The sequence below is a fragment of the Accipiter gentilis genome, chromosome 10, assembly GCF_929443795.1.
Source record: "Accipiter gentilis chromosome 10, bAccGen1.1, whole genome shotgun sequence".
NCBI classification, from domain to species: domain Eukaryota; kingdom Metazoa; phylum Chordata; class Aves; order Accipitriformes; family Accipitridae; genus Astur; species Astur gentilis.
In genome coordinates this window covers 4,855,623-4,881,783 of record NC_064889.1, presented here as the reverse complement: position 1 = coordinate 4,881,783, position 26,161 = coordinate 4,855,623, and the positions used below count along the sequence as shown (strand labels likewise).

General features: G+C 43.5%; 1 protein-coding gene across 2 annotated transcripts in view; it reads left to right on the top strand.

The window, feature by feature from the left end:
- Window positions 1-26,161, top strand: part of PSTPIP1 (proline-serine-threonine phosphatase interacting protein 1) — a 56,396-nt gene that overhangs the window by 10,936 nt on the left and 19,299 nt on the right. For both annotated transcript variants that reach the window (XM_049811488.1, XM_049811487.1), the window contains exons 2-4: window positions 8,955-9,055; window positions 13,524-13,598; window positions 25,476-25,510. In XM_049811488.1, the coding sequence (XP_049667445.1) occupies window positions 8,955-9,055; window positions 13,524-13,598; window positions 25,476-25,510 (211 nt within the window). The remainder of the gene's footprint in view (window positions 1-8,954; window positions 9,056-13,523; window positions 13,599-25,475; window positions 25,511-26,161) is intronic.

The following is a 26,161-nucleotide window of genomic DNA, read 5'->3' as shown; positions in this document are numbered from 1 at the left end:
ACAAGTGCAATGGTTTTTTCCTTCTGATTTTTGAAGGTCCTGTTCAAGGTTCACATCTATGCTACGCCTGGCAATAAATGCTGTTTGCTCCCCATGAAAAGTACTGCATCGCAGATTTAGGTAACAAAGACCACAGTGAAATTGCAAACTAAGCCTCATATTGAAAATGACCGAGTCAGCTCCTGAAATAATCACAAAAAAGTTCCAAGATAGCCACCTACATCCTTAGCAAACATTTATGTTTCTAATGTGCAAAGAGTGAATTTACAAGAAATGATAGAAATGTTATACAGTCAGCTCCAGCCCACCTACTCTTCCTTGCTTTTTGCTTCTTATGTGGAAAAACCATATACATTTAAAAAATAGTATAGGTTTTTTAAAGTTTGTATAATTTCTGTAGTCAGTTAGCTGTTGGAAAGCATGAGCAACCATTGCATTCCCATCCATTCCAACCAGTTCCAGCCAGTAAGAAAAATGAGCTCTTACACAGTACAGCAGTATGCAGCATGGACGTGCGCTTTGAAACTCATTAAGTAGTTTGTTATCACATGCGAATTTATAGAAAAGGACTCATATTACACCAAGCACTGGTCAGAGGAGTTGCAGTTAGTCTTCCGCTGCAATGTGGCTCTGTTCTGGACACTGATGACCTTACTCTATTTATGTGCTCACCTCTTGATTACGTTGCACAGCTGGGTTTTCAGCTGCTAACACATTTCCAGGACAAGGCAGCAGAGGGTCAGTCTGAGAACCTGGGGGCTTGTTTTGAAAAAAGGCTCTTTCATATCTCGCTGGTGTAGAGCAGAACTAGGATAGCATTTCATGTAATGGGAAGCAATACCCAACTGCTTCGTATAGCACCAGGGCCAAGTAAGGCCCAGGCAGCCCTCCTCAGTATCACAGCTGAGCTGGAGCGGGGATTTAAACATTCACGTAGACATCGGATATACAAATTAGTGGTGCTTACTGCTATCACGTTTTATTTCACTATTTATTTCAGGATAGCTTGATTGGCACACAAAAAGAGCAGTAAGCTTCCTAAAACACTTGGCATCATCTGAATATATTACTAGAAATACTAGAAAATTTTAAAGCATCCCAGGGGAAAAAAAACCCCAACCAACCCCCCCCCCCCCCCAAAAAAAAAAAACCCCACCCTGGAACACAAAGTAAGTGATTCACTTACTGTGAAAGACCATGACGTGATAGAAAACATCCAGCCCAGTCAAATGTACTTTGAGATTATAAATCATGTTTGACTGTTGGCTATTAGATCTGTTTGCTGCTTGCCTACAGTAAATACTCAGCCCTTGACAGAGCACTTGACAAGGAGACTAGCAGATCAAGAGATCAAGATCTAGAAACACTCTTTTTAAGCAGTGCCAGTACACAGTGGTATGAAGCAATGATTTAATTCATTGATATAATTCGGTTAGAGCAACTTACTTGCAATCTAGGCCTGAGATATCATGTGTGATACAACTGTGGATAGAAAGAATTTCTTTCTGGCAGTTGAAAAAGATACTGGCAGAACAATGCTTGTTCACAACTCACTATCTCCTGTTCTCTGTAAACTTCCTCCTCACACCAGTAGTCATTTAATTTTTGAACCTGGAAAAATTAATCTTAAGTTTTTGTTTTACTAAAAATGTCAAGAGCTTACCTTAACCAAACAAGATATGCTATGATGCAAAAAAAAAAAAAAGTTTGATTTTTAAAAAAATTCCAACGGTACTCATAACAGATTCAGTTTCAATTTTTTTTCTCTTTTGAAAATCTGTATTAACACTTTATTTAGGTGAGTTAGCAACATCTATCATTTCCAGTCCAAACCGCATCTTGATAATACTTCTGATAAAAGCCGTGGGAAAATACCATTAAGAACAAAGAAAAGGAATGCACTTTTATAGCTAAATATTTTCAAACTTAAGAGAAAGTAGGTTTTTTAAAATATTTTTTGAATATTTGCAGATAATAAATTTCAAATAATTCCGAAATGAAGGATCATTAGGCGAAAAGAATATCTGATAGCTATACCGTAACGGCCAGTGCTCGTACTACGCTTGCAGTCAGACCCACCTTAGATGTGCAAACCAGTTAACCAGTGCCGATTTTGATACTATCTTTATCACCACGGTAGCTCAGCACTATCCTGCCACGTACCAAGCAATGCACCCAGTGTCTGCTATGTAGTTACGTCTTTTCCAGCCCTCCTTCCCGGTCAGGGTAGCGTTGCTGCCGTGCAGTATCCTGGGTGCTACTCTCCCTGTGTACCACCTAGGACCTAGTTCCTTGCAAAAAGCAAGTAAGCAGGCTTTGCAGCTGGAGGTGCTGGGGAAGAGGCCTTTTTTTGCTGACAGCCAGAACTGCAGCTCCCCTGAGCAATGCAACAAGCTGAGGTGGAGCTGCAGTGGCACTTACCAAACAGGACACAGGACTTCAGCTGCAAAGCGCTTCCCTGGGGGAGATGCTAAGCTGCTGACAAGCCAGCTTATCCCGCAGGAGCAGGCAGAGGTATGAATTGCGGTATGTAAACTACCTCTAAAAAAAGTTCTGGGTGGGCAAGCCAGGTCCCAGGACAGGGTTAGAAATGCTCCAAGAAAACCAGCCACAATAGAAGAGCCCACAGTTCCTACAGCACGACCACAATGACTCGATCAATTCACATCACTTTCTGAATATTAGTAGTTGGACATGCAAGGGCATACAACTGAGCGAGCGCTTCACACACAAGCCTGGATATTTTTGCTTCCGTTCAGTCCATTGTAATAGCTATTTACCAAACCCATGCTTCAGTAACCAGTAAAGCATCTACAATATAGATGCTTGCTCTTCCAAAAGCCTTGCAGTACCCTCTGAGCACCCAGCAGCACAAGGCTCAGAGGAGAGATGTGCTGTTACGGCTGATTCTCAGCTAGTTAGACGCAAGACTTAGCACAAGCTTACTGGGCTTTGTGCCACCAGGAGGTAACAAGAAACTATGTCACCCTGCAGCTATCCTCCTACCGAACTTTCTACCCTCTGGGCAGGGAACTGACACCATCAGTCTTCCTGCTTGCAGCCTTTGATACCAAAGCAAAATCCTCTAAGCCTCTCCCTCATGGCTGCAGAAACCAGCTCAGAGCCAGCCATGAATAATCTCTCTCCCACAATTAAGTCGCGACGTTTACCTGCGTGATTGCCTTTGGAGAAACTTCTACCAGAGCGGATGGTGCAGTCCCAAGGCACCTATCTCTTTAGAAAAGTGCTAATGTGAAGGACCAGCATCGTTGAGCCTCAGAGGAAAAAAGAAATGGAAAGAAGAAAGCGTATCCCAGTGTGCTTACTGTCAACACCTCTGCTTGCAGTCTTCCATGCCTCCTTTCAAGTATTCTAGGAAAAGCTAATCTGGCTAAAATAGAGCATAACATTTGTGCTTTTCAGTCACATACTCTCTTTCACATTTCTTTCATCTCTGGAGGAACAGTGTTGCTCATTGCATTGGAGGGAACCAACTTTTGCAAACGGGAAGAGGAGAGGAGACGCTGCCTCTCCATTAGCTCTGATTTTCCCCATGAGAAGAAAAACCCTGGCCTCTGCGGCAGAGACCGACACACATGCGAAGTGTTAATGGAAGAATCTCAGGACAATACGAATCTGCCTGCAACACTGAAATCTCTTTGTCAGGCATTTTCTTAGTAGTGATTATAGATCTCTTGGACAATGCAGATTAGCCAATCTTTTTTATTAAAATAACAACGAGTAAATCCTCTTTCACAGCTACACATGCTTTGACTGAGCAGAATCACTTTCTCGGCAATGAGACAAATTACTGGTGGTGATTGAAATCACGCTCTTCCACGCAACTGCCTAGATTTTGTTATAACCAAGTGATGTTTTACACATTTAATGAATATATTTATTATTAATTAAAGCATTATTTCTAATTTCTTAAAAAAATAATAGGTCTTTGACTAGTCATTAGTTCTTATAAACACCACAAAGACCCAGCTGAGAGGTGCCCAAGCACTAGCTGCGTAGTGCAACTTTAACAGCCTTTGCAAAACCATTCGATGCGAATGCTAATTATAACACAAAATGGTAAATGGAAAATAGAATAAAGGCAAGACAGCTTATCAAGGCTAGATGGTTGTTTAACATAATACAACCTTGCTGTCTTGATTGTCTTCACAAAGAAAATGTGGCGTCTGTTATGCTGCTACACAGGAAATCCTTACAAAACTAGAGAAGAAAAGCAAAACAGGACTGAACAGATACAGCAGCAGCAGCAGAACTGTAAAGCGGGCAAAGACAGTGTTCTGGGGGAGACACTGGTGGCTTGTGCCGAAATGGAAATGCTTGAGCTGGAAGAAGGGATCTCGAGAGCTGGTCTCAGGATTAATTTTACTCAATATATTAATTGGCGATACTGGCATAAGACATTAAGAATGGACTGGAAATAGCTGTTGTTGAAACAAATAGGTAAAATGAAATATTGTACAGGAGGTATCTTGATAACCTTCAAACCTGGGGTAACAGAAAGCAGACAAAATTAAAATTTGAAAGTGCAAAATGAGCATAACAGATCAGTAGCAAAAAGGTCCAATACACTCTAGGAACTCATTAACTAAAATTGCAGGAGTAGAGAAAATGGCAGGTATATCAATAGAACATAGCTCGGTTAGGTGCCACTGGTATGATTTGATAGTGGAAGAAGGCAAATACGATCCTCTGATGTACCAGAAGTGTTTCTTAGAGAGCAGACACAAATGCCACGGCACAAAGCATCAGTTAGTCTTTACTGGAGTAATAGGGCATCATCCTTGTCCAACAGGGACTTATTCAGCCTTGAACAGGTACTGTAAGAACACATGGGAATCGATGGAATGGAAACCCAGTATCTCAGGAAAGGGCAAAGGTCTGTTTGGATTCAAAAAGAGGTCGAGAGAGGAGTACAGTTGTACAACACGTGACAGAAGAAAAAGAGCTGTTGAAATGAAAGGAAAAAGTCCTCACTATGTGTTCCTGAGGAATGTGGCAGCCATATTCAGAAACCACATCTGAAATCCAAACCAGGGCTGCTGCAGCCAGGAACACATAGTGAGGACAATAAGCCAAATTTGGAGATGGATCTCCCCAAAATGAAAGATCAGACTGCCTGTGGTAGGAAGTCCTTTTTAGACCTGCATCTAGCTGGAGCCAAATCCCTCTACGAGGTTCAGCCACAGGGACAAAACCCAGATGAATCTAGCAGGCAGGAGCCGATGCCTCCATCAGAGGAGATTCCAGCTCTCCTTCAGGTGTGGCTGCAGCGGTTCCATTTTTAACAAGTTCAAGTCTTACTCCTGTTAGCAGGCAATGGACAGGAAGCAAAACTGCCGAGCGAGGCACTGGCTGTTAGCACTCGGCATACACATGCGCGCACAAGCGCACGGAGTGAACGGTGAGAACGCTGCTCCCATAGTCTGCTTGGTAGAAAGCCTGCGATCTAGGAATGTGCAGGTGCTATTACAGATTTCGCATTTAAACGGGTATCTTTCTATATGTGTTAAAGGGCTAAAATATCCCCTATAGTTATAATAATCAAAATCTGTCCTTTGCATTTCTAAATTCGTTGGAGTAAGGAAGTAGGAAGGCAGAAAGATGGAGCGCAAACTCTGTCGCGAGCAGTGGGGCGCAGCACTAACCTGTTCCCTTTGCATCAGTGCCAGGAAAAATGCTGGTGCACGTCCTGGAGGCAAGCCTGTTTGCAGAGCTCCAGCAAGACTGCACTGCTGTGCTACCCAGGGCAGCAGAACTTACAAAGGATCCTTTAACTCAGACTGGGAGAGTATCTTGTTAGATGTGCTGCAAAGTTAATTCTCTTGGTCACCAAGGCAGAGTGAACCTTGATGCAGTTTTTAGTATGGCATTGCTTCTTCCCCTTGCATTTTTACGGCTTAGAGCTAGTTGTCCAAATGGCTGAACTGACTCCATTAGGTAGTTTTATAAGGCCCCTAGAAGGGTTGCTGGTCAGCAGGCTGACCCCTGCCACACGCTTGTGTTTGTGTGCATGTTTTTGGGTTGATAACGAGTTGGTGCTGCGTTCTCCATTTAGGGAATTGAATAAGTGGTTCTCTTAGATGTACAGAATCTGCCATCCTTTCATTACAGCAACTGCACCAGTTTAAAAGAGGTGGGAGAAGACACTAAGTGAGTTTTATCATTTACTAAACAAAGAGATATGTTGAACAGAAACGGCAGAGTAACTTTACAGTGTGCTTATCACTCTCCATTTGTTGCTTGTGGCAGTATGCCTGACTGCGGGGGTGATACAAACCCATATGATATTTTCACTTACCTCTCGGCAGCATTTCTGGGACAAGGAAGCTGTGTACACAGTTATGGGATGTAGTTAATTGCATCTGGAAATATACAATCAAAATTTTTGGGCTGTGAGTTGGTTGCGGAGCATCTGACCAGAGTGGTTTCTGCCAGGCAGAGGGAGCAATTTATGAGAGATTTTTACAGCAGCAATGCCTTCTGCCATTGGGATGTCCTCAGAAAAAGAGGGAGCGGGGGGAAGTGACAAGTCCATTGCCAGGCTATTATCAAGAACCTTTCCTGTTTTCCTCTATGAATGGCAAAATCTTGCTTCTCCATTTAATTCACAGCAGAATCCCTCCCTGGGATGTTTGTGTGTAACCTGCCCTCGGAAATGTTAGGAAAACTGATGTCTTGTTTTTGAGATCCTGTTTATTAAGAGGTGACCATATGCATCACATGAGCTTATGTAATCCTATCACTTTCCTGTGGTTGCACCAGTGATTAACAGTGGATCCATTGCACTGTCTCCGTATTCTTTTATCTACATTATTATCTTGCCTGGCTCTGTAGCACAGACGCTTTGCTGGTAAAGGCATTTGTCTATGTCTCTTGTGAACTATTATCCTACTGTCTTTCCTTTCTCCCCACTGCTGGTGATAAGAGTGTCCATTAGGGAAGAAGGAATTAACGGCTGTCAAGAAACTGCAGCACTGGAAATGTTACTACAACCTGTAGGTTTACAAAAATTGGCTGCAGAAATTTATCCTAGCTCTTGAAGAAACAAAAAAGCCCTGCTCCCAGGTCTGCAAATCTCCACAGAAGCTCTAGGGCCTGGGTGAGCAGCACTAAGGCTGCCATCGGCCACCACCATTCATCCCCAGAGCTCGCCCTATTCCTCTTCAGTCCCAGCAATAAGGAAGCGAAGCCACAGGCTCAAGTGTCCAACAGTTGCTTGCCAGAGGATCCTTCTTGAGTGCCAAAACTTGAACAGCTGTCTTCTTCACAGTCATGGTAGAAAGCAATAAACATACACATTCATTAAATGGTAACTGCTTAGGGGACAGCGGATATATGTATAAACTGTATTCAGTTTGTATATAAGCACTTGTATTGTACATAAACTGCTTGAGGGAAGGAACATATTCATTCTCTTTATGGTTACACAGTCCGTGATTTTACCATAATGCTACAACATAAAGCTCAGATAACATTCACCACTACATTTTCAATAACATTATCACTATGTACTGGTTAACTGAGGCTCTCAAAGTAAAAATGGCTTGCCCTGATCCTGTTGTGAGTCGGTGGGAGGACCAGGAGCAGAACACAGAAATTCTCTCCCAGTGCCACACTCAGAGCACGTCACAACTTTATTCCCATCCCTTTCTGGGCTCCCAGCATTTCCTCGGCAGCACTTCGCTGTGACTCTGATTTACCATTGCTGCAGTGCAATCTGAAAGTCGGGAAAAAGATGAAAGAAGTGCAAGACTAATTGTTTTTCTTCCCATTACTCAGATATTTTTGTCCGAGATGCACAGGGGTGTGCTCTGATGGATCACGTGGACAGGGATAAGCCTGACGCATGGCCTTGAGTGATGGGGAGGGATCTGCAGTCCTAGACCACAGCAGAGGAACGTGGCCCTGAGCCACACAGGGTGCAGAGCCCTGGTAGGAGATAAGAGCCCTGGCTTTGGGGCAGCAAATTCCACCCAGCTCCATGACCTCACCTGTCTAGTATGGCTGACTGGAAATCACAGATTGCCTTGGCTGGCCCCATTTGCCACGTGGGGTCACGGAGCAGGACAGGCTGCAAAAATACCCAAAGGCGATTCCCATGTATTGCACAGGAGATTGGGTGGTGAATGCAAAAGCAAGGGAAGCAGCACTCATTGGCGAGTGTCTCAGAAACACAGACTTTCAATTTTCTGCAGATCCAATGTCCACCTTCCTAAGCAATCCACACACTTACCGTCTAGTTTTATTTTTTTAAAAAACTCTGTCATGTTGAATTTACACCAGAGACAGACCGATTCAAACAATGAGAAGAGTTGTTACAGCAGTCCCAAAGGAAGACATAACAGCACATCAGAACCCAAGTGTTGCCTAACGGCGAACTGCCTCCCATTAAATCACCCCACCACTGACCAGGTGGCACAATGACTACCCCGTGTATTGACATTCGTATGAGCACAAGATTCCTTCACTTCTCCACTCGCATCTAGACAGTGAGTCACTGTCTTACTGAGAGTCCTGTGGCAGTGAGTTGACTCTGACCATTCTTTTTAGAAAACATATGGTAAGAGGAGCTGTTGTCCTTTAGAGCTACTATACACCTCTGCTCTGCAAAGATCCCACACCCAAAGCTAAACGTGACTTCCCCCAAAAGACAGCTAGTGTTGGTTTCCACACAGCAAAATTTGCGACCCACTTCACTTTTTCAGCATTAAAAATTAAACTTGATTTAATAAAAACTTTTACAGATTTTCACTTGGAGAAACCTCACCCGTACCTGCACCCTTAGGTCTGCCCCAGCTGCAACTGATCTGAGCAAATCCAAAGGTCCATTTGGATTTTCCGGAAAGTTAATTTGCTCCATATGACTGACAGTAGGCATCTGGTAAACCTGCAAACTATGCACACCAATCAGCTCCACTATCTTTCTGTCTTAGTGCAAGGAGTTCACCTTCCACACTGGCTACGAGGTGCTCATACAGCGGCTGTTGGATGGGAGGAAGATGTGCAAAGATGTGGAAGATTTGCTCAAGCAGAGGTAAGAAAATCAGAGTGAAAAAAGTGTGAACAACCTCCATTTCCTCTCCTGTTTGGTGTCTGGAAAGGAATAGTAGGCTGTTTCCGAATTTGGTAGTGGTACTAGTTTACATAGAAAAACCCTGAGTGATTTGAATCCTAGCCTGTTGATGTGATTTGTGAAGGTAGGTAACAAACAGAAATTTCAAAGATTTGAGAAGAGAAGAGAAGGTTGAAAGAGTCAGAAATCCAGAGCTCCATTAAGACCCAGATCATTATTGGTCCAGAATCACAGGGCAGCACACACATCCACAAGTAGTGTTACCGAATTGCACCTTTTACAGGAAACAAACAACCGGCACATTTTTCTTTCTCTTTGAGGGTGCTGCTGCCACAGGCAGTGTTTCAGTTTCCTGCAACTACTAAAAATGGGCCATTTTTCAAATACAGACAAAGCTACGTAAGATGCTACCAAAGCCTTTCCCAGATGCCCAAGATAGCCCACATCATTCACCAACCTTACCAGATTTGAATAACAATGTTGTAGTTTCTGTCTGTCCTTTACAGGCTTCTTGGGTGCTGCTCAACAACAGCCATGGACAGCTGGCAATTTTGTGGGTGAGAAAATTCATATTACACAGCTGCTCTGACTCCTTTGCCATTCATTTTTGTACTACTGACTTAGAAAAATGTATCTGAAATTTGGTTCTGTTTTTAAATGGCTGGGTTTCAACAGTTTCAACACATAGCACGAGGCACATACACGCTCATGCATGACCTGTGGGAAAGACCACGCAATACGGATTATAAATTCAGCAGGTAATCCAAGAGCAGTTCATCTCAGAACTGTCTCCTTATGAATATTGCTCTGCTTTCCTCAGTCACAGCCTTCTTTTTCTTCCCATGCTGTCCACATCTAGTTTTCTGGTTTTAGGTTGGTTTTCTGAAGGCTACTTTTCAAGCACTGGGACTTTCAAGGGGATGTGAGCTGTCAAACTGAAAGTTGACTATTTCACAGAGTGTAAGAGCCTCCCATCAAAATCTGAAGCTATTTGAATTGCTTTTCTTGACCACCGCTGGAAGCATATTTTATCGCTGCATGTCACACAGTCATGAAGCCACATCTGTCTGACGGTAGCTTAGCTTTAACTGTTTAAAATAGCTCCTTTGTGACTCATAATTTACAGAGATCAGAATTATATTGCAGGTTTCAGGAAGGCTCTGCACTGCAGCATGCATCTGCTGCTATATATGCCTATGTTTCTTTCCAAAATGTTAGAGAGGTTTCTGCAAGTTGCAGGATAAGGTTCTTCGTGGTTTGTGGTGGAGGCACAAAGAACTTTCCACAAAGAAGAAAAAATACACGTACAGCCATTTTGTCAATCTGAAAGCTACAAGAACAAATGTTTCCATGAACTTTTGCACACCCCCAAAACATGCCATGTGAGCATGCATACGTGCGTGCGCTTGTGTGTGTGCGTACGTGTTGGCAGAGGAGGAAAAGGAGAAAAGATAGCCCGCACTGAGTTGCAGAAAGAAGGTATTATTTCCAGTTTATTTCTGGAAGATATTTGTTTCAGCTTGTCCTCATGTCATTCACGGGAATAACCTAGGAGGAGATAAAAGCATAGCATCAATCTCTGTTCCTAGAGGCTGCCCATATCATGGGCTTCATGCCAGAATTTCAGCAAGGACTCCTGCAGCAGCTGCCCTAAGTCCTGAAACCAACTGCCCTGGCTACACTAACACTTTACTAGTTTTCCACCCAGGTCAATTACTTTTGCTCACAAATAACCCTGCCTGGTCCAGAGGAGGGTCTGAGAGGTTGGGGAGTGAGAAAACAGTGGTATTCTAGAACAAAGCCCCAGACTTAAAACACAAATTATGTTCCAGCTCTCTATGGCTGCAGGGAAACATAGAAGCTGTGTTGCAAGAGTACTGGAAAGCGGGAAAGGCAGCACAAAGATGTGAAAAGATGGTCTCAGCCTCGTGTCAAACTCCTCTGACCTTGGGCTAGTCCAGTCCCATGCCTGAGGTTTCAGGAAGATTTGACCCAAGAGTATTGTAGGAGCTGGGACTGGCTTAAGAACTGGCTATGCTTTTTTCCCATGATATATTTTGTACTGAGCAAGCAAAGTGGGACTGTAGCACTGGAGTTATTCTCATTGCTGCATTGCTGTACATCCACTGGCACTAAGCAAAGTCTCTGACACGAAAGCGTTTCTTGTTATTAAAATAAGAAAATTAATCTATTCTACTTGTGCAGCATTATGTGTCTCTGCAGTATATTTCCATTTTGATGAAATTTCATTCATCTAACGTGAAAATGAAGTGGTATGTCTATGTGGCCTGTCACCATATTTTGCACCCTGTTATCCTAGGAGGAATCCCAAAGCAGTGATGTAGGAACACTCCCACTAAAACGCAGCAATTTCTCATGCAGGATGACTGCAATTAACTAACCGAACTTGCAGCTTTAGACACATGGGAGCCATGGACAGAGGCCAAGAACAGCCTCCACTCTGGGCTGTGGTGACTGTAGGCTGCTGTGTAACCAGCATTGCTATTCCACCACCCTGACAGATCTCCTTGGACTGGGGGAAAGCCCCCAGGATGAGCCTGCCTCAGGTCACAGAAGTAGGTTGCAAATCAGTGAAACTGCACCAGAGCCACCAGTATAGCCGGCTCCAATGCAAGGTGCTCACAGTCATCAGATGCAGAGGACCAGTCGAAAGGGTGGTCGGATGCTCTCAAACAGAGACCCGCCCCAACAGCTGCCGTGTTGCAAAACTGAAAGATCAGCCCTCAAACCGCTGGAATTCAGAAAATAGCAATAATAAAGCACAGCGTGGCCGAGTGGGAAGATGGGTGGAGCAACAAACCAGCAGGGTTGCATGGCCTTGCACCCACATCAAAATTCCTTTTTTGAATGAAGAGTACTTTCCTTTAAGGTGCCAAGTTTCAGGCTCAAAACTGTTTGAAATGCATTTAAACCCTTTGTGAGAACTGGACTTGCCCTAAACAAAATCCACCCCTCACCCCAAAATCCTAGCAGCAGGCTATCTGTTCATTATTTATTATTGACCATTCAATAGATTTTAGCAGCTATTCAAAGATTGAAAACTCAGTTCCGCCCCAGTCTTGCACCCGGGAGAAAGGAAATAACATTTTTAGTACTGTCGTGGTTTAAGCCCAGCCAGCAACTAAGCACCGCGCAGCCGCTTGCTCACTCCCTCCCCCCTCAGTGGGATGGGGGAGAGAATTGGGGAAAAAATAGTAAAACTTGTGGGTTGAGATAAAGACAGTTTAATAGAACAGAAAGGAAGAAAATAATAATGATAATAATAAAATTACAATAATAATGATAAAAGAATTGGAACATACAAAACAAGTGATGCACAGTGCGATTGCTCACCACTCACCGACCGATGCCCAGTTAGTTCCCAAGCAGCGATCCGCGTCCCCACCAGGCCAACTCCCCCCAGTTTATATACTGGACATGACATCACATGGTATGGAATACCCGTTGGCCACTTCGGGTCAGCTGTCCTGGCTGTGTCCTCTCCCAACTTCTTGTGCCCCTCCAGCCTTCTTGCTGGGCATGAGAAGCTGAAAAATCCTTGACTTGGTATAAAGACTGCTTAGCAACAACTGAAAACAGCAGTGTGTCACCAACATTATTCTCATACATAACACTATACCAGCTACTAGAAAGAAAATTAACTCTATCTCAGCCAAAACCAGGACAAGTACAAATACCTTGGTTTTTTTTTAAGCAGAGAATAGAAATTTCTTCCAGAGCTGGGGGAGGGGAAAACAGCAAAGAAATAATTGTATTTCTTTATTAACCATAGAAACAGAACTACTTTCCTGAGTCACTAGTTACATATTCCCATTAGGTGAGACATCGCATTATATTGTCCCCTCCATAAAACTGTCACAGCCTCACCTTACAGCTAGCGAGGCTCCTTCCCGCTCTGCCTCCACTGCAGCTGTTCAAGCAGCACCTCGTGTTTCTAACGATTAGAAATTTGCCTGCTACTCCTGGCTCCCATTTATTCACAACCTCTCTTAAACGGATCCTTTGGAACCTACTCTTCACACCCCTTCCAGACTTCATTTTGATGGGTCAAGTCTGCCGTCACCTTTTAGGTTTCTTTTCCAAAAGAGGCTCTCAGTTCTGAGCATCTTAACTACACACTTCTGTACACCTCTTCTTCTAATTGAATCCAACTTTTTGGGGAAAGAGCTGTACTCAGCACTCCACAGTAATCAAAGCCATGGAGATGGGCTTCATTTTCCCTCATTTCTTCTAGAAATAGCTCACCCAAAATATTTTAGAGGTAACTAATAGCTCTAGGATTGAGGAGATAGAGAAATTAAAGAAATAGTATTTCTCATTTTTTTGTACCTCGGATGCAATTACAAGATTTGTGTAAACATGCTCCTGGTAGCACTAAGAGAAATTGAGTAAGTTTTTCTTTTAACAGAGCACAAGCAGAAGAGAGATATGGGAAAGAACTGATTCAAATTGCCCGAAAAGCAGGAGGACAAACAGAAATCAAGTAAGGAATTCTTTTATTATTAGTGCAAACAAAAGCATTTTGGAAGCAATATCAGACTCCTGTGTTTTGCCTGTGAATGGGGTCATAAGCTGCTCACTTCAGTGCACTACACAGCACTTCACAATGTACAGGAAAAATGGAGAAACATCACAGTCCTTCAAAGCAGGATTCACAAAAACTCTATTTAGGAACTGCCATTAGGTCCTTACTGAGACATTTTTTTATTTCAGTATTCCTGACAATGTTTAATATTTGCCTCCAAAAGCAAACTAAGTGATGGGAAAAAAAAGGGAAAGGAAAAGGTTGTGAAATGTTTATGATGGTGGCTTGGCAATTCTGGGAAGATGGTGGAGACTGTGACAGAACAAGCGCAAAGTGCAAAGACACCAAAAATTAACTTCTGCAGCAGAAAAAGCTTAGCTTAGGAATACAAACTTTAAAACTCTTTGAAGGGACTTAATGTGAAAGTAATCAATGGAGCTACTGAAATACACTGAAATGACGTATATTTTTCTCTGTCTCCTCTACTACTATCTTACATCACGTATAAATTGCGTTGGGGGGGGCAAGATATATGTTGTCATGGAATTTAACTTAATAAACACTGCTGATAAATTGCTGCTATTATTGATGGTGGCAGCAATAATGAGACATTTTGTCATTATTGTAATAAGTAATAATACAGTAATAAGGTGGCAGAGGATGAAGATTTGGGGTCACAGAAGACAAGTCTGAAAGAGAAGACCTCAATCTAAACACAAAATTCTATTGATCCCTGGGGCCTGCTACCCTCATCCATCCCATATCTCATTTCTTAATTGCAGTCTCCTTTTAATGTCAATTTATCACCTTCAGTGTGAGCGTGGTTTCCTGTTCATATTTTATGGGAAAACTTGACCTCAAACCCTTGCACCACCACGGCATGCAAGTGCCAGGCAATCACCCATAGCACTTGCTGTTGATTCGGTGGTGGCACATCCCGGCTGACAGGGAAACTGTTGCATTAACCCAAGCGCCTGGTAGTGTGGAGAACACTGAGGCTCACTCCAGAGAACGTGCTCCCTCCTCCCTCCCCTAGTGCTCCATCTCTCCCTGGCCTCCGAGCAATGCAGTAAGGTATAGCAAGGTTCCTTGCTAAGGCTGCTGGAGATAGCTTCTACCTTCCTGGTATCTCAATTCACAGACCTAACTGGAGAAAAGGAAGGAGGAGAAATAATATTTTGAAATTAAAATAGCAGATTAAGGATGGATGGCTTCTTCCCAAAGGCTAAGATCAGCATTCCAGGATAAACGAAAGGCTCCGCCTAAATTTCTTTACTGGCAATGCAGGGCAGGCAGAGCAAACGTGTTCGGAAACAGACAGCTTTGGCTGCCCTTCTGTGACCTAGTGGATAATTCATGGGCCTGACTTTTCCTAAGAGATTGGAAGAGCTTGATTTAGAGGCAGAGCCAAGTCCTAGGGTTGGGATATGGATCCAAGTTCCCCTCAAGTTGGAGGAAGTTTGGACTGGGGCCCAGCTCCACTTTGATCCAGCAATTTTATAGCTTGGCATAGAGAGAAGGCTGAATATACCAACAAAGCATGCTGCAGAGCTGATTTACTATGTTTCCATAAACCCACGCCTGGTCTGGGTAGCGACCAGCTTTGCGCTGATATTTTCATCAGAGCAAATGTCTCTCTGTATCTGTTATGAAGCAGAGAGAGGACACTTTGCTTCCCGTCATTCAGCATCCTCTGGTTGTTTAAGGAGTTACACAGATGGGCAGCGAAGGGCATTTGTCCCCAGTAAACACTTTAAAATCAGAGAAAACTAGGGTCTATTCAGGGCTGGAACAACTCTTGAAAATGAAATATTTGGTTTGAATGCCTTAAAATCTTTGACAAAATGTGAAGTTTCTGGGTTTTTTATACGACACTGATTGCTGACAGCAGTTCTGCTCCCAAGGGCAGTCCTTCAGTGAGACCGGAGGGAGGGAACCTACGTACTACCTGTAATAAGAAAAGCTGGAAAAGACTATGCTACAACTATCCCCATTATTCCAAGTGTTTCCTCTTCATAGAACTCCCTATTACTGACTAGCACACAGAATCCTATAGTATTACAAGTACTTGACAGGCTGAACAGGGCTGTTCATATCTTCGAATGCAGCTTTAGGTAGCAGTATTTCTCAAATAAATTCTAATGAAGGCGTTGTGCAGGTATTTGTACCCAAAACGTGCATTTGACGATCACCAGGAAAAAAAGTAGCTTACAGGTTTTTTTGCAGAACATTTTACAGAACTTCGTGTGCCACACAATGTATTGCAGAGGAGCAGGAATTACTAATTTTAGATCACTCATTTGCTTGCTAATACAAAATTATTATCCTCTAGTCTTAAATTCAGCCATCTTTTAAACATCTCAGATACTAAGGCTTTCTATCACTTCTCCTGGGAAATTATTTCACACCCCAGTAGTTCTCAGTATCAGAAAGGTACCCAATACCCTTTCAAAAAGTCGATAAAAAGAACATAGAAAATCCATCCACAACAACCACCCAAAAACTTCTAGTAGCAGAAAATACCCAGAAGACCTTAAGAGAAACAACTGCAAGGCCAATTAATTCTGTTTAGCACAACTTCCAAAACAAATGAATTGGCTGCAAAAACCTCCCATCAGTCCACCAAGTCAAAGTGATGCTCTGTGGCTGCTGTGGAACGCAGAGCAGGAGAGAAATGGCACAAAGCTGGAGTAAGCAGCAGCCCCCATGCAGGGGCCCGTTGGCAAAGCATTCGTGGCAAACCTACACCACAGCCAACGCCAAATCTGCCGAGCTGGAGATGGCAGCACCGCTACATGCGACGGGCAGCCCAGCAGGGCCTGATGTGCTTATGTCCTCCCAGTACCAGCACGAACAGCTCTTTGCAACTCCAGAAACACAGTCCCTGGCAGCTGCCTGGCTCTTCTGATCTCAAACCCTCGGAGGTTAAAAAAATGTAGAGGAAAAAAGCCCCTTTCTGTTGCTTCCTGTGCTTGGAAAGAAGAGGGTCTGCTCGAGGGAGAAATTAGGCAGCAGTGGGGAGGTACTGCCTGGGGTGTTACTTCAGTACAGTTGGGACCAGCACAAAACAAGGTGAAGAGAATAAGCACGATGATGGAGACAAGGCTGGAGAAGTCTATGGCATGCTGCGCCAGGTAGTGGCCATCACTGTAGAAAACAGTTCTCTCCCAAGCTCCCCCCCCCCCCCCCCCCCCCATTGTAAAAGCTTTTCGTTTTGAATCAAAGAAAAGAACAATTTCAACATTTTTTCAGGCTCTTCCCTTCTCCCCCAAACTTTTGCTTCAGCTGGAGCAAATCGCTGACCTCGGCTAAATATATAAATAGATTCAACTGCCCATTTTTATTTACTGAAAGACACAGATGAAGAAATACGCTGCTGACTCAGAAGAAAGATAGTAGGCAAGGCTCCCTGAAATGTAACAGCAGCTCTGGCACCACTCTCCATTGGTTTGAGAACAGTCTAGGTGACAGCAGCCATCAGGTTTCCACCCTATATGCTGTCCAGCGCTTGTTCTCTCAGCATTTTAACAGCTCCTCTGACGGAGGACTGACCCCTCAGGGCCCAGCACCGCTCACACTTGGCACAGACAACTACAAGCCAAGTCTGTACTAGGACACTGCACAACTGAGTATCGGCAGTAATATAACATCATGACCTGGGAAAAGACGACAAGGTTGCGTCTCCACCTGCAGACTCCTCAGCACCAGAAATGTGAGAAATCACTGCTACTGGAGGTGCAGCTGACTTCAGTGAGGTCCTTGCTGTTCTTTTTCAGACCAGTACTGGAAGTGACCATGGCAAGCCTATAGCTGTAGAAAACTTTCTAACAAAACTAAACTCAGAGAGGCAAACATGCCACAATGAGGGAGACATGCTGCAACCACTTTATTTTTTATTAAGGAAAAAGAAAAAAAAAAAAAAAAAGCAAAGACAGGGTTTCTAAAAGAAGCTGGTGCTGGTTACCATGGGCATAGCAAACAAACACTCCAGCTTCCAGCTCAAAAAATAAAAGTTCCCTGTTAAGTGCTGCCTAACAGCCAGAGGACACAATCATTCAATAGTCCAACCTGATTCAAGCAAATTTAGGCATTCTGGCTGCTTGCCCTTGCCTTGAGCACTGCAGCTGGTAGAAACTACTTCCTATAGGGAAGGGAGATATCCTCTTTCCAACCCATGACACAGATCTAACTCAGCAGTTGCTATAGGCCTTGGCAAGTTCATTCTAATGTACAGAAGGATGCACACACTTGAATCTAAGTGCAAGACTGCAAGAAGGATCACACAGGCTCAGACCAAAATTCCTTCAGTCTAATATTCTGTCCCCGACACTAGATCCCAAGGGAAGAGTAGAAGAACAGGGCAAGCATATGAGGATATTTCTCCTAAATTATCTTCTAGCCATAGCAACTGGTAGTTCAAGGGCTGCCACACCAGCAGCAGCTTTCTATGTAACAGCCCCCAATGGAGTTTTCTTGTGTCTTTTTTCTTACTTGAAACCCTGCAACATTTTAGCATCCACTGAGTCTTAAGGTAAAGCAATGTACTTTCCTGTTAAGTGCAGAAGTGCCTTTTTCTTTGTTGATTTTTAGCTCACCTCACCACACGTGCCGCGTTCGATCAGACACACAGGACAAAGGCAGATTAGCTTCCTTACAGTGGGGTTCCTCAACGCACATCTGCACTGGTGAGCTGCAGTCCCATTGCCTGTTCTGGTTCTTACAAACACGCTCAGGTCCATAATAACACCAAAACCACGGAAAAGGTTGGCTGCTTCCTTCAAGCTAATCACCTGGATGTGCCAGCACAGTCACTGATGCAGGCTATGCCTGCGAATATTGGGAGCTGGGGAGTCTTCGTGAAAGCACTGAGAGGAGAACAGGTATTGGAAGGAAGCATGAGAGAATATCAGCTGCAAATGTACCTCTTGAGTAGGTCAGACCTAGCAGAGGGCAGAGCAGCCCTTGAGGAGTGCGTAAAGTGTGAGGATCCCAGCAGTCGGGGTGGAAGGACGGACACTGTACAGAAATGGAGCTCACCTATCACAAGTCAGGGCTAAAGTGTATTTTTAAAATGCCTTCATTCCTACCTTATACTGATTTTAAAACCCTGTTATCCCACTTTTTTAATTACAAAACCCAATAGTATCTGAATCACAATTTCATAGTTTCTAGTCATAAAAGAAATTACCAAAAAGATGATTACAAAGCTACAGCCATGCATTCTTGGCAAATGCCACATTATACCAATATCCTGCAGGGGAGAGGGAACTAACTACATGTTACAAACTTTAAACTGCAGTATAGTTTTGTACTCTCCATATTCTGTGTTGCGTACATGGGAGAAGATGCACAGAAACTGGGGATTTTTAGCTGAGTTATAAACTGAGATCAGGTTTGCAAGTGTTTGCTGGTAGCGCACACAGTAACGATGTCTTCACACACTATAGATGATTCTCAGCAGAGCTCGTGTTTTTAAGAGGAAACGTCTTTCAGGCTGCAAGGTGACAGGGAATTTCCATGCAGTAGTTTTGGGCAACTCTTCAGCAGAACATGAAAATAGAATAAACTACAGAGCCCGGTTTTCAGATACATCCTCAGCTTCAGCTGAAATAGAGCCTCTGGGAACTCTGTTCTTTTGTAAAAATAACTGATGTAAACGTGCAGTAGCTGGTTAAATTCTGCCTAGTCTGACAACAGCTATTTTCCTCATTTGCTCTGCTTGTCTCTTCTCATGTATATGATTTCCTACTTTTTTCCTTCCCTCTTTTCCACTACCATCTCCTTCAGACCTCAGGAAAGGGTAGTTCCTTCAAGCCTGTGTCTGCTCTGCCCTTCTCTGCAATGCCTGAAATAGAATATTTCAGTGAGTGTGAGGTGAGGGCATCTGTAACGAAATGCCAATTGCTGCTTCCTGTGTATAAATACAGTGCACCTGTCACTTAATATACAGAATCCTCTGTATTATTCACACAAAGCAGGCATTTTTGAACTGAAGCTAAAAGTCATTTTGGAAGGTCACATCCTTCCATGGTTAGTTATTCTCCACTCAAATGTTCTGAACCCACACAGAGTTTATCCACTTGTACTTTGAACATTCAGGACTCTGAAAACGGACACAAGCACATACTCTGAAAGACCTAAACTTCTGCTTGGTTCTTGTGAAATCCAATCTAGATAAGCTCTCTGGTGATGAGGGTAGGCATTTTTGAACAGTGCTGCTCTCTTTCCGAGAGACATGAGGAAATTTACTTTAAAGGCAGAAAACTTTTGGTTTATCCTTTGATTTGAATGGCATAGGTCATTCTGGAGTCACGAGGGGTCTAATTTGCAGTCTGTGAGCACAGATTTACAGGGAAGAGAAGGTACACGAAGATCCCATCCTCTTTGCTCCCCTGCCCCAGCAAAGTCTGGGGTGACGTGTCTGCGCTCCTAGTAAGCAGTCCTGGGAATGATGATACAGCCCCCTTCCCATTCAGTTTGGGGCTGTTTCTGCTTCTGACACATACCTGAAAGTATCCAAGCACCAGAAGCAAAACACATATGCAGACACACCACAGCACTAGAGGAACCCTCCACATTTTTTGCTACTTTCATGAAAGATATGCTACACCCAACCTGACACTAAGCCCAGCCTGCTGCACAGTGCAACCTCCCGTAATAGCTGATATGACTACTCATGCTAGCTAGTGCCTTGCTATCACGAATTTATAGACAGAAACTTGGACTCCCCTGGTCAAAAAAAAGGTGCTGCTCATGCCTTTTCTCCACCACAGGTGGCTTTGACATCACACCACAGATGGGACCTGTACAGAAATCTTTCTAGTTGCACTGAGTGGTTTTGCCTTTCTGTTTATAACTCCGCTGAGAACGAGAAGAAAACATCCTGGCAAAATCAAATTCCTCAATGTTTTTACTACATCCCCCCTAAGCAATGTTAGATATGATTCTCGTGTGAAATACTCTGCTATGTGCCTGGCCTAGGACTCAGTAGTGACTTAGTTACCTCCTTGTTAAAAGACCACAACACCTCCCCCTTCTTTTCTTTTTTGCCCAGGTGCAAATTATTTGGGACCAGATGCTTCTGAACTTGTTTCCCCACACTTTGCTACCACCACTGGGCTTCACAGAAAGAAATGTTGGTAAAACCACGTTGGGTCTTCCCTGTGTGGCAGGAAAAAAGACAGATGTTAACTGTTGCCGCAGAGGAGACTGGCTTTGGGTTGGTTTCATTAACCATGTTCTCAGGATCTAAGTTACTGGAGGCAGAGGGTAAATAGGACTGCTGGAAAGTGGTCTGTAGAGTTCATCTGGCAGAGACTTCTCTCGATTTCAGAAAGAATATTTTAAAAAATTACAATAAGAACAGAACATTGTACATCATATTGATGTTAAAATGGAAACCTGACAGAAAGGAAGGTGGGGTTATTTCACACTTCTTTTCACCAAGCAAAGGTAGAAAAGAAAGAAAAGTTAAAAAGAGCTGTGGTTTTACCTTCCTGTGTACAAGATGTAAAGGGACTCTCTGAATTACTCAGTTAAACCAGTCTCTAAAGGCGAAGTACTGAAAAAATTTCCCGCACCACCTAGCCTAAAGTTGGGGGAAAAAACCCCAACGTGGTACAACAGTGTACATAGTGAGTATACTTCTGACCTAAGCACTGCCACTGATAGAGCCCTGCTAATTACATCTCTGGTGCCATAAAATTCAGCTTTTGATGACTGTGGAGCAGAAGGTACCAGAGCCGTATCTATAGTACATTTCCCAGTGGTCCTAATGTCACGTAGGACTGCCAAGCGTGGCCTCCTCTCCAGCAACAGCCCAGTTCTCTATCAAAAACAAGATCCAAAAATGGAGAGAAAGCAAACACAGAGAGCAGCTAGGACAAGTTCACTTGGAAGTGCTGTTATCCCACACTGTTCCAATTGAGTCTCCCTCCTAAAGAGATATAGTTTTGCACAGTGGGCAAAATGGATTTATGATCAGATGTAGTGGTTCCTCACTACTCCTCATACCTGTACTGTGATGGTGGGTGAGTGCCAAACAAGGCATCTCTGCTCACATACAGGACGCATTTTCTGCCTTGAAAGCAGGGGACAGGCTCTGCTGGGAGAAAAATCAAACCAAGCACTCAAACGATGCATTCTGTAAATGTTTGTCCTGTTAGAGAAGAGCCACAGGGACTAGTGGTCAGTGCCCTAGAGAGACCGGGTTCCCTTTCCAGCTTTGGTGTGCTGGGCAAATTTGGATAAGTTCACTTTGGAAAGTATTTTGCAATCTACAGAGCAGGAATGCTAAACAACGGGTGAGCTTTATTGTAATGAGCTGCTCTCCTTGGTTCCCCTGTTCCTCTAAAAGCTCTGCTATTCTCCTTCTCCCCCTCCACTTGAAAAAGCAAACAACTGAAACGTGCATATTTTACAAAAGCAGCTCAATTCTGCTGTACTCGAGTAGCAGGAGACTACAGCAAATGAAAGCAGCAGTCTGGTATTCCAGAAAACGGTAAGAATATTTTAGCCGCTAGATGGCAAAAATCACCAGAAGTTGCTGCAGAGCGGCTGCTGCACAGGCTCTCTCTGTTCCCCATTATTCCGGATTCAGAGTCAATCCTGTTTCCACCAGAAATTAATTTTGACAAATCCAATCTTTAAATATCCAAGGGGGAGACGTTTAACAAACATGCACGGTAAATTTGTGTCCAACCCTATTTTCAATTAGACACCTGCAGGAGGCTCCACGTAGGGATGCCCAAAGGGAAGGCTGGTGCTCTGTCTTTAACTGGAGTGGTTTAACAGTCTTCCAGAATTTACATGGAAATGTCAGAAGTGAAAAGTTAAAAAAAATATTAAAAATACAAATGAAAAAAGGCGAATCACAAATTTTCAGTTTTGCTTGAATGATTTCCAACCCCAGGTTTTCTAATTTGGCCACAGAACAAACAAAAAACCAAAATGAATTACTACCACAATGCTAAGCAGCATAATATACTGAAAGGATAAAACACTCTTTTTGGAGTGTCCATGAGGATGAGACATCCTCACTTTGGATGCTTCAGAATAAAGCCTTTATCAGTCCTCTTAGAAAGTCAAACCCACCCAGAAAAAACAGATACTAGGTATTGTACGTACAAAACAGCACGAACAAAATTAAAACTCACTTGTATGTTGGTTACACGAGTTGTTTCCATTAAACCCACCGAAGCACTGAAATGATATATTTCACTGATACGATCAGAGCATCTAGCAGCAACGAGGAGCTAATCTATAGCACTGCTGCTGGAGCCAGCACATCCCCGCAGCCCACAAGTCATAAAGGAAATCCTGATGGATCCATGGGTCAAAATTTAATTTATTTATTCGCTCCCACACATAACTTGGCACAATGACATATTTGCTACTGCCTTAAGCCCCATAAGGATGAGGGATTCAATTCACTGCTTTTAGAAAAATTGTTAAAAAAAATAAGAGAGGAAATGGCTTAAGTCTATTTCAATCTACTTACGGACTGTGGCCTTGCCCCAGTCAGCAGCTAGGGGATTGGCTGGACAAATCTTTCACACAAGGAGCAAAAGGCCAGAGCTTTCTGAAAAGGCCATTAGGGACCACACAGGGGGCAAATTGGTCTCTCTCCAGGTCATAGCCAGACGGGTTATTATACCAGAAGACACACTCGTCCTTACAGAGAGCCAACAAAAAGGAGAAAAGCTTCATGTATGGCTTATGATCGTGAACTACTCTGGTAGCTCAGGTGCCTGGAAACCAAAAAAGCAGCAAATTGCTTTTATCCTTGATATGTACTGAGAAAGTGCTATTTTCAGTATCCACTAGAGCAATTTTGCCAGTCTTTGCATAACCTGAATCACCAACAGCAAAGGAAAAAAAAATATCTCGGCGAACAATAAGTCAACACAGCGTGCAAACAGTATGTGCAGTTTGCAAGTGTCCTCTGTTTCTTAAATTCCAGTATTTAATTATTTCAGGCATGAAGCTGTTAGCATATTCCCCACCTCCTATTGGAAAAGCCACAGTAAGAAAAGCAAATTTTATTCCTTGTATGTATTTGAATTTTCAAAATAATCCATTTGAGCTTTTAGGCGAGAAAAAGCTATCTCTGCTGCTGATATTCAACTTGTCTTTTAATTTCAAGCTTTTAATTAACTTAGCTGGAAAGAATACTCTTTGTTTCCTTTGTGTTGTGTTGTAAAAATTTAGTTTCCATCAAAATTTCACACCGGACTCATTTTTTTGCAAAATGACCCTTCAAAATGCTTAAGTATTATTAGGACAATACTGAAAAATACTCAATCTAGCATGTTTTCACTGACTTATCTCAGGAGATTCACCACAACAAACCTAGTTGAAAGCTGAAAGAATCAAACAGCTCAATACTCATCTTTCCTGGCTGAAAATCTTTTCCTTCTATTTCTACAAATTTCGATTTGGAAGTGGATTGCACAGCCGTTATCGCTGAGGACAGGCCCAGCCTTTCCCCTTGCCTGTGCATTTTTCTTATGCCTGGCAAGGCAGCCTTGCTACTGGGAGAGCAAGCTTTGATTAGGAAACAGATGTCCAGCCTAAATTAACACAGGGCAATTAGGTTCCTTCATGTGTCTCTTAAGACTCCTGAACGGCCCAAGAGATACAGGATTTCCCTACCCATCTGCAGTCGCACATGGCTGGAAAGTGATACGCATCCTCTTCTGGGCTCTCCTAGCAGCTGGGCTTCAGCCAGGGAGACTTCGGGGTCTTCATGAACAGGCTTTTCCCCTGGGCTCCCACCAGGCTCCGTGGAGATCCCAGAACAGTTTCCTTCAGGGAACACCACACTCTGGGTCTTGAAGAGATGATTTCTAAATCCGAAAAACCTCCAAATCATACCACAGCCCTGGCTTCTGCACATACAAATGCCCTGCCAGCCTGCAAACTCAGAGCTAGAGGAAATTACTAAGTTGAAAATGCCTTTTACGGACTATGCTCTTTCCTCTCCCATCATTTCTGTGCTGGTATCTCTGGTGCTTTCTTAAAATGGCCTCTGGCTTGCCAAAAAACGGACATCAGGCAATCTGTCGTTACCCTTTCATGCCGTTCTGCAACTCTACATTGTAGGACCGCTTAGTTATGTAGGTCCATCCAGACGAGCAGCATTAACATCTCCTTTTGCTCATCTCCATGCTGTACTTCACAGCCCAGCACGGAGGCCTGATTTCACAGCATGGTTTGTTCACGCTGTGCTTCTGGGATGTTGGAAACCCGTGGGAGCATCAGGGCTTCAAAGCCTCCATAGGCTCTCTGCAGCATTTGTGAGTCTCTTAAAGGAGAGTGAGCTGTGCCACACGGGGGTGCTCGGAAAGCATAGTATGGAGGATGCTGCATAGCAGAGCTGCTCTAGCTTCAAGGGTGACTGAGGAGGAAAAATTTGCTGGTGCTGCATTCAACACAGAGGGTGGAGCTGGTTTCGCTCTACCCTTCAGACTAGCGCTCCAAAACACAGTTCCCCTTGACCGCCTTTATTTCACTGAGTTGACTTGTATCCATTGGCAAGGTGCAAGAATAGAGAAACATCTGTTAACATTCACAGTTTTCAATACAGTGGGATTAAAAAAGAGGGTGCACGTAAGTAGTGCAATTCCTTGCTTCATGGGGCATTTTATTGTATTTCCTGACAGTAACAGATTGATGCTGTTGTGCTTGTTAGCATGGTCAACTTTTATTACAAGACTATTAAGAGTTTTATCTCTATGTGGATCTTTGAGATGCTGAGGGAAAGTTTTTTCTGTAGATTCACAACCCACCCTTAGAAGCCTATACTAATAAAGTGCACTTGTTTCTGCCTCACAGCACACTGAAGGCAGCATTTGAGACTCTCAAGCAACGTAAGTATTTACATCTTCCTTTCTGACCTGGGTAAGACAGGCACGAAATGTGTTCGTTCCCTCTGGGGTCTTTCATCCTCTTCCCCCCTCTATTTCCAACTTTTCTATCCCAGTCTGTAGTGTGGAGAGCGGAGGGAAAGGACGCTCACTGGGAGTCCTCCAAGGCTGGGCACTCAATCCCCTCACTGGTAGTAAAGAAAATGGCTTGTTCCTCAAGTTAGTTTTTCCCGGATCAAGTCACAAAATATCAGCTCTGTTACCTCTTCTGCAAACCACTGACATGAAAACAGCATGCTTTCCTAAATGTGCCCAAGGCTGAACGAAAACCTTTCACACACAGAAAATACAGCACCATCATAGCCAATAGGACAGCGTACCTGGCTACCGGCACCTGCTGTTTAGATTAAAAACACTCTTTTGAAAAGCAGCTGGTGAACTAAGGTATTTTTAGAGCCTGGGCAGGGGAGCTCAACATTTCTGGAAAATGTGGGGTTCCATTTCAGAGGCACCAAAGCTGACAAATGCAGAGAAGTTACCAGCTACTTCAAACAGCATCAGCCAGGTGCTCTGAAATTCAATCCCTCTTTGCTGACCCTTGGAAATTCTCAGCTTGCAGCCTCATCTAATGACATTTGTGCAAGGCTGGATGCA